Source organism: Alosa sapidissima, chromosome 7 (assembly GCF_018492685.1).
Source record: "Alosa sapidissima isolate fAloSap1 chromosome 7, fAloSap1.pri, whole genome shotgun sequence".
NCBI classification, from domain to species: domain Eukaryota; kingdom Metazoa; phylum Chordata; class Actinopteri; order Clupeiformes; family Clupeidae; genus Alosa; species Alosa sapidissima.
In genome coordinates, this window is record NC_055963.1 from 35,521,432 (window position 1) to 35,530,653 (window position 9,222).

Here is a 9,222-nt window from a genome sequence, read left to right on the forward strand (position 1 = left end):
TATCACAAACAGACCTTTTCTACGTTTACGGCATTAGACATATAGGAGCCTACATTCTCTTATCAGAAAGACGTGTTCTCATAACTTCAGCGTTCTCTTGACGGTGAGACGAACGGTCGCACTTCAATCAAGTAGCCTAGGTCTTTTTCGAGTTAAATGTGAGTGAGTTGTATGGTAACTGTGGGAGTGATGTAGAAGAAAAGTGAGTATTTACTTTTTTATACGTGGGTATGTTGTTTTGGGACTGAGAAATAGACTACAAGGAGAGCATCTGGCTACGTGCATGCGTGTCAGCATTAATGCCCCCCCCCCCACAATTCAATTCAATTACCAAAGAGCATGAGAGATGTTCTTTGAAAAGCCCAGAAAAATTAAGTGCTCGCAGATTGGGTGTGGTCTTTGCCATTAAGACAAATTTAAATAAATTGTAAATAATCTTTTTCTGGGTTGTGCCATTTCATTTTTCTTCTATCATTTTTAACCTATAATGTAAAAGAAAGCTGAAAATACCCCGCCCCCCCCGCCAAGTAATAGCACCGCTGCTGGAAAAATTTCTAGGGGAAACACTGTGATGTTTAATATATGTTAATGAATGGGCACAGTATTATTGTGTACAGTAATAGTATGTAAACAGTTCATGTGTTATGCGATTTACATAAACTAGTAAACAACAGAAATGTTAAAAGCTGTATTGTGTTTCCTGAATTCTTACATTCAGGCATTCAAATGAAATGTAATTAAATAGCATATATATACTCTATCAGTGTATGATGCTTGCATGAGGGAAACATCCCAAAACAACGGCACCCATATAATTGCTGTTGTTTTGAGAAGTATTTCTCATGCAAGCATCATGCAACAATGCAAAAACAATGAAACTAGTGTAGGCCTAATTATATTTTACATTAGTAAAGCAGTACTCTGATGTGCGTGCTTTCACAAACTTTTGTGAACAATCTTAGCACTTTAAACATTGACTGTTTTGAAGTGCATGTATAGCAATATAGTATAAAAATAATAATTGTGATATCATTACAATTTGATAGGGGTTGGGAGGAGGGCGTGGGTTCATGTAGGTGGGCCCTATGACCCCAAAGTATGCCTTGACTGGGCCTCAGGTCAAAGAAGTTTGAGAAATGCTGATGTAGACGACAAAGCAGCAAGGAGGCGTCGTGTGATCATTTAAACAAGTTTTATGACAAGGTCGATGATGGTGGGAAAAATCGTACATTTCTGTGCAAACTTTGCCCGCACTTCAGTCACATTGTCTTTTAAGAAAATGCAGTCCATTTTTCGGTTCCAGCAGCCAACAACCTCAGAACTGACCCTTCAGGCCTCTCAGGAGACGCTGGCCTTTAACCGCAGCCAGAAGAGAGTTAGCAGAAATCTTATTGCCTTTAAAAACTTGACTTGACTTCTTAAAAAATCTTAAACTGGCTGCATTACGTGATTATTTCTGAGATTCTGATACGTTTTTAACTATGACCTATACACAGTTCTGGTTTGAAAATGTATCTCTTAAAATAATCACTTTATGCAGTCAGCTTAAGATGGCTTACTAGCAACTAACTAATTACCCTAGCAACAACCTAGAAACCACCCCTGTAATGTCAACCTAGCGACCACCATAGCAACCAGCATAGCAACCATGTTATTTATGCGTTTTAGCTTTTTGGATGTTGCGTTAATGCAGATAACTTTTGATCCGTGTGCCCGATTTTCATAAATGAGGTACCGTTGGAATCCTTGGATGAGGCCGAGTTCCATGCCACTGATCAAACCCACTCTTGCAGTTCCTCGGAACCGCAATTCTAGTTTACTTATTATTCCTGTTCACCCACTTTTTGTACGAACTACTGCTCCTAGACCGTTTGAGCTATCGACACGGTTCCAACTCCAAAAATTCAGGCCCAAACCGGTGTAGGGAGCTTGTTACTTTCGTGTCGCTCGCCCTTGTCGTTTTCGCGTTATTCCCGTTTTTCTGCGTTTTTCAGCCCCATTGAAATGAATGGCGGAATGTTCAGAATTCAAATTTCGATTGTGACATCACAGCTCTAATTGCTTAAAGGGGTGCTATTATGCTTTTTCGTTTTTTCCTTGTCCTATCGTGGATTACATAGCTTTTTGTGTATGTAAATGGTCGGCAAAGACACAATATCAAAAGTAACCACTAGGGGGGAGTAAATGAATATCGCAAAGACAGACTACTGAGCTGCCTAGAAACGCCTCGATGCGAATTTCAGCCGTTGCTTTATTTTAGTTCCGGTACGAGGTGACGTAACCTCGTACTTTTGCTGGGAGTAAATGGGACAGCGTCATCAGATGATTTCACAGTCAGTCTAGAACAGTTCGATTTCGCGTTTCTCAGCAAGTAAAGTTTCGGTTAGCAATGGGTAGAAGGTGTTTTCTTCGTTGTGAAGGGACGTCTCCCTTGTATGCTTTGCCAAAGGCAGAGCCTACACGTACCTGTTGGCTAGAGTTTATTTTTAACTCTATTCCCCCAACTTTACCGACCATTTTTCTGTGTCCCCGTCACTTCACGGATGGCTGCTTCAGCAACCTGCGTTTGTTCAGCACAGGATTTGCGAAGCTGCTTGCTCTGAGGGAAGATGCTGTTCCAACTTTGTGTGGCCCTATGGGTGAAGATGTCGCTCGACATGTAAGTAAACCTTTTTTGATATTAACAAAAGTTGTTGTGTGTAAGGTTGACGTTAGTTGGGTAATTAACCCTACAAGCTTGCGAGCGGAGATAGCTAACTGCTAGTGCTAGAGGCTGACTAAGTTCGTGGTCTGAGCTGAGCAAAGGTGTAATTACAGTAGCTTAAAAGCAAGCTCAGTGGTATAATTAAACCAATGTGTAGCAGTTAGCTCTGATAGTGAGGCTACCATGTTGAAGTAGAGCGAAGTAGTAGTCTGTAGTCTTGACGCAAGGCTGATTAATTTGTCACTGGTGTTATTTGTAGCCTAACGTTATAAGTTAACGTTAGTTTTCGCGGGGGATCTCAAACAAATTCTAAACGGTAACAGAGTCCGTCTACGGACAATTAACGTCAGCTATGTGAGGGGTACTATTTGGTTGAATGGTTATAGTTTTTGTTTCAGATGTTAACTGTTAGGTTGTATAAAATTATTTTCGTAACAGATTTTGGTGTTATAATTACAGGACTCCAGTGCCCCATATAGCCCCTTCCAGCACGTCGGATGTCAGACCGACTCTCCTCAGCTTATTTCGGCGGGAACCCAGACAAGTAACACCGTGGGAATGCATTCTGTGGGAGTACAAAGTGCGCCATTGAAGACGACTTCAGTCGGCACACAGTTGTCCATGGGATCGCTGAAAACGGCACACATGAGAAGCAAAGGTATTGTGTGATGTAGTTGTTAACCAAGGTCTACTCTGTATTATATCTTCAGTACCCAGGACAAAATCATCAGCTGAATTATTTTTTATTTTCTAATAAGATTTGTCTATATTATTCGTAGGTATCCAGACAAAGCTGCCTCTTCTCAGTGTAGGCACTGGAATAATTTCTGGTATAGACTCACCACTGGCGTCTACACCAATAAAGGGCCCAGGCTGTCGACCTAGCAAGAGACCACGGCTTGAGTTGGAGGACGAGGAGGAGAGCGACTCCTCAAATGAATTTCATAAGGAGCCTCTGGACTCGACTTACAACCCTGGAGATTCTGTACTTACAGAGGAATCTGACATCTCGTAAGTTTTTAGCATTGGCTACTGTTTAGTATTGGCTGTACTAAAAGCAGTATTGGCTACTGTTTTCAGTATATGGTTACCAGCGATACAACATTGCTAATATTCTAGAAAACATATTTAAAAGCTAATATTATGTTGTGTTTCTAATCTGTTAGGTTTGAGACACAGTCCACACATGATGAGGAAAAGTATATTGTTTTTGAAAGCTGCCTCAAACAGCTGTTTGAAAACTGTCCAGTGTGTAAGAAGGGCTGTAATCTCCAACGACGAAGGATGGGAACCTATGTGGCTTTCACTCAGCGATGTCCACACTGCAGTTACTTCAGAGAGTGGGAGAGTCAGCCCATGGTTGGAAGTACCCCTGTCGGCAACCTACAACTTTCTGCGGCTACCTACTTTACAGGGACCTCCTTCATCCAACTGGAAAAGGTAAGCATTTTACCATTTCAAACATGTGAATCTTTCTAGTGATGAACTAAACTGGTCTAAAACGCCTCTTATTTGTCTTTTCTTTAAAGCTGTGCAAGGCCATGCAACTCCAGATATTTCAGTATGACACCTTCAGAAGGCATGCAAGGAATTACATGGAACCGGCTATTGTTCACAAGTGGAAGATGGATCAGCAGAGTCATTTCCAGCATCAATTGCACCTTGGTGGGGTGGTTGCAGTAGGAGGAGACATGAGGGCTGATTCTCCAGGTTTGTAGAAATTTGAAATATTCTGGCAACTAAATTATTAGTTTGCATTCTGAATCATATGACATCCCTTGATGGTGTGCTGAAAAGCTTTACACACTCTGTAATACATTATTTTAGGGCACTCCGCAAAGTTTGGCAGCTACACTCTAATGAATCTGGAGAGCAACACCATTATGGACATCCAACTTGTTCAGGTATGTTTCTCTCTTTGGATTTGTTTGAATTTGAATCTTAAAAGTGTGTGATTTTGTCTAATGTTTTTTGTTTGTAATGACCATTCACTACCAGAGCAATGAAGTAGGTGGCAGCTATCATATGGAGAAGGAAGGACTGAAAAGATGCCTAGATCATCTGGAGTCGAATGGATTGAAGGTGGATTACATTGTGACAGACCGTCATCCACAGATCCAGAAATTTCTGAGGGAACGCAGCGTAACTCAGTTCTATGACGTTTGGCACTTTGAGAAAGGTAAAGTGTTTTCCTAATTCATATCCTAAACTTTGAAATTAGCAATTAACAGATTGTATAATCAGTGTGTGTGGTAAACAGGTTTGTCCAAGAAACTTGAGAAAGCTTCGCACAATGAAGACTGTGATGTTCTGAAGAAGTGGCTACAGAGCATCAAAAACCATGTCTACTGGTGTGCCACGTCATCAAGCACTGGACCAGAAAAGGTGGCAAAATGGACATCACTGCTAAACCACCTACAAAATGTTCATGTTCATGAAGACCCCCTTTTCCCCAAATGTCTGCATCCCGACCACGTCTCAAGGGACCCTAGCAAATGGTTACAACCTGGTATGTGCCAAATTATCTTTGCTCAGAAAATCAAGTATTACATTTTTCCAGTCTTTTGTTGTGATGCAGGGGGGTTGATATTTCACCACGTGTTCTTATTTTACTGAAGGATCAGTTGCACTTCACAAAGCTGAGAAAATACTGCTCAACAAGAGAGTCCTGAAGGATGTAGAGAAACTCAGCCACCATCACCAGACCTCATCGCTAGAGTCCTTCCACAGCCTGATACTACGTTTTGCACCAAAGAATGTAGTTTTCCCCTTCATGGGAATGTTGTGCAGGTAATACACAATGTCATTATTTTAAAAGTGACTGATTGAGATGACTGTCAGTCATTCTATGTATTTAATAATTTTGCTGTGTTGTTACCATAGGTTGTATCTAGCAGCAATGCACCACAATGAAAATGCTATGCGGGAGCAAGCCACAACATCTACAGGACAGGCCGTTTTCAAGGTTGTTTTTCCAAAGGCGAAGAGGGGGGAAGGCATTGTGAAGCCCGTGAAAACAAATCCAACCTTCAGTAAGTTTGTTAAAGAGTTTCTTTAAATACAGCCACAACAGTTTACAGATTGTTATGGATACATTTATTGGATTTGAATGCTATATCTTCCAGACTATGTACGTGAACTCACGAGGCTGCTCATGCAGGAAGTTTTTGAGGACCCTACATCTTTTGCAGAGGAATTGAAGACCATCCCCATCCCTCCAGACCTCTCAGCAGAATTCCCGAAAACTCCAAAGGCTGAGCTGGTTGCCCGTCACGTCTCCCGCTTCAATCAATAGGTGGTCTGAAGCCTATGTAATCACCAGACGGGAACTGCTGCCGTATCCGCTGCACCACACATGACGGGATGATGACCCGACTACTAGGTCCTAAGTAGCCCTAGCACCAGCTTACAAAGCTGCGATAGGCAAGATGCCTCAAACGCCTGAAGGGACAAGGCACAGTTCTCTGTTCAACTGTTTTCAAATGAAGAGTTTGGTTCCAAAACGCTACATCGACCATTTTAAAGAACTTTGATAAATAATTATTATTTTTTTACAATTTGTTTTGCAAGTAATTTCAGTAGAACTGTAATTGGGCATTAATTGATTTACCTTTACTCAATCAAAACAACAAAACAGCAAGTTGACTGATATTATCTGAAATACACAATTGAATAACATGACTTTTTAATGTTTTTAAAAATGGAGATATAGCATTTTGAAACCAAACTCTTCAAATATTACCTCAAAGGTTCATACTCTATGGAAGAAGCTATGCACTATTGTCATCAATGTTTACATGCATACAAATTACATAAGAATAATGCTTTTGTTTTGTTTAGTAAGAGCTTATTACAGCCAAAGTAACTTACTCTTCTTCTGTTCTGTGCCTAACAGGTCCGTAATCATATTTGTAAATGTTGTAGATATTTTGCAGACTGTATGGGTTTAGACACACAGGTTCTAGGCCTGGATGTTCTGTCATGCACATTATGGGTATTGGCACTTGGCTCATTCGTCTTACTACCTAATAAAGAAAATAAGACAAGAACTACTACTGTGTAACAAGTGACCTTGGCATCATCATTGTTCAGAGTGCTACATGACTGCATGGACAATATTGATTCAGGAAGCCACATGGTTTCTTGTCAGACTTTTATTTACAAAAAAAAGTTATCACTGATTTAGTTTTTTTTATTACATAACAATGATTTATAATACAGTATGCAGCTGGCTGAGACTACAGTGAACTGGTGAGATTACTCGGTTTACCATTACATATTAATTATAAAAATGTATCATTGATTAGTTTTTTTACATAACAACGATTATAATACAGTATGCACCTGGCTGAGACTACAATGAACTGGTGAGATCACTCGTTTACCATTACAAGTGTAATGCTGATGCTTTATGCTAGAGATGTCATAAACATGCGTAGCCTAGTTCACTAGTAGGCCTAAGCTACTCATCTAAAGGGGATGTTATGCTAGGACATTAGGTCAGTCCATAGAAATAAACACCAAACCGTGTAGTAGCCTAGCATAAAGTTACAGTTATCAGTTTTACCTTTGTGATTTCTCTGCAGCAGACGTTCTCCACTTCACTAGGCATAGTGGCACAATTCCCACAAGTGCACCTAAGTAACAAAGATGTTATAAGTTATAGAACTAACTATTTTTGGCAGACAAAAGCAGTTCACTTATATTCCATGTCAGGCAGGCAAATAAAGCTTGTTAGTACGAGTAGCCTACTAGCCTCGGGCTAAATTAGACGCTAGGCTATAGAGATACATTTCGTAAATCAGGTGTGGATAATAGAATAAACAAAAACTTACCACAGTGAAACGTCTTGGTCCAATCTACGACTAACATCGCGCTCATCATTGGCTCCATCAGCTCCATTATCGCTTTCGGGGTCGGATTCTGGTTCAAATTGGTAAGGCAGCACTGACGCCATAATCGCCTAACTTACAAATGTCTGACGAGACGTTTCTGTCAGCGCCAAGATTCTAACTCCCTCAAAATTCTCAGCAACCGGGCGTTTCACATAGGGGTTGTAATACTGATAGACGTATGATGGAAAATAATATGGCCGACGACACTTCAACGTTGTAAATCGATTCTATTAGACCCAACAAATTAAATAATAAACAGTAAATAATACCATAATAGGGCCCCTTTAAGCTTGCACCTGGCAGAGTTCTAACCCACACAGCAAAAGGACTCCGCGGCGGATCCGCCGCGGAGGTATGACGACTTCCGGAACGGACCCGCGAAACGGACCCGTATCGGAGTCCAGATGCTCTCAGGAACGGATCCGCTACGAAGGCGGATCGCGGACCCGCCGTGGCTCCGCACTGCATCCACTCCGCATCCGCGATTAAAACCTTACCTCCGCGGCGGGTCCGTTTGGGATCCGCAAATTGATACATACATCCGCCGCGGACCCGCAACGGACTCAAAGGCTCATCTGGCCCGGGTCCGTTTTGGACCCGTTTATCTCATTTTCAAAATTCCTTCTGTTCTTGCTGTAGGATAAAACTAGGCAACTATAGGATAAAAGTAAAACTATCACTAGGCCTAGCCTAGGCTACTACAGCAATATAGGCCTACGATTAATCTGCATTGCCTCGTATTTTAACTTAACAATACTGTCAATAAACCTAACAGAAAAGGTTTAAGTCAAGACATCAATTTACTGTACAAACGTGATCACTACTCAATGGAAATATAAAATGGACATTTATGGAAAGTTACAGGTTATAAGCTATTCTGTTTTTGTTAAGTAGCCTACATTGCCTAGGCTACTTTACATTCATTTTGTGGTCAAAACCTAATTTAGTGCTTTATAGGCCTAGGTCAGTGCAGACATGAAATATTTTATCTAATAGGCTACAACTTCAATGAAATACTGCGCTATGCACAGCTAAAATATCAGAAAATGAATAACTGGTGAATGACAAGAAGTTCAATAAAAAGATTGTTTAATGCTTATTTCTCCTATTACTCCATTTGTGTGGATGGAGGCGGAACACATCTCCTCGTTGCCCGATCCACCGCCGGTTGAAACACCTGATTGCGTGTTTGGTGACCTCAGTGTCTGTGGCAGACCGTGTCACCATGTTTTTCCTCACAGCACCTGTAATCAAACAGACAGATATGTTTATGTTTATGGTATGTAGCATCCAAAGCCAAGTATGCTTACACAATACAATATATGAGATAGGTATTAAGGAGATTAAATTTAAAAAGAAACATGACTTACAAAGCTCCTCTGTTCGCTGCACGTTGAGGGCTGGTGTGGGGGTGGAGGGAGTTGAGGAGGGACTGCCGTTCCTGGCCCATAGTGAGGTGGGCGGTGTGCGAGAGGGGGAAATTTTTTTTATTAAATGGTAGTATTAAATTGTAAAATATTGTATTAAATCTGTTAACCATGACTGATAATACACATGGGGCCTTTCTATTCACTAATATTTCAGAGATCAGTCCCTACCTTGAGTAACTCTCCGTATGTTAAA

General features: G+C 40.9%; 1 protein-coding gene across 4 annotated transcripts; it reads left to right on the forward strand.

Annotated features, from left to right (window-relative positions):
- Window positions 1-1,842: 1,842 nt before the first annotated feature.
- On the forward strand, window positions 1,843-6,319 carry LOC121712875. 4 transcript variants are annotated; one of them, XM_042096947.1, is made up of 12 exons: window positions 1,843-2,659; window positions 3,164-3,362; window positions 3,484-3,715; window positions 3,871-4,144; window positions 4,234-4,414; window positions 4,532-4,608; window positions 4,703-4,883; window positions 4,965-5,213; window positions 5,323-5,494; window positions 5,588-5,736; window positions 5,830-5,883; window positions 6,107-6,319. In XM_042096947.1, the coding sequence occupies exons 1-12, from the start codon at window positions 2,390-2,392 to the stop codon at window positions 6,235-6,237; spliced, it is 2,169 nt and encodes a 722-aa protein (XP_041952881.1). In that variant the 5' UTR covers window positions 1,843-2,389; the 3' UTR covers window positions 6,238-6,319. The 4 variants fall into 4 exon arrangements, with proteins under 4 accessions (XP_041952881.1, XP_041952882.1, XP_041952883.1 ...); XM_042096948.1 differs by having other exon boundaries at window positions 5,830-6,226; XM_042096949.1 differs by lacking the exon at window positions 5,830-5,883 and having other exon boundaries at window positions 5,896-6,226.
- The last annotated feature ends 2,903 nt before the right edge of the window (window positions 6,320-9,222 follow it).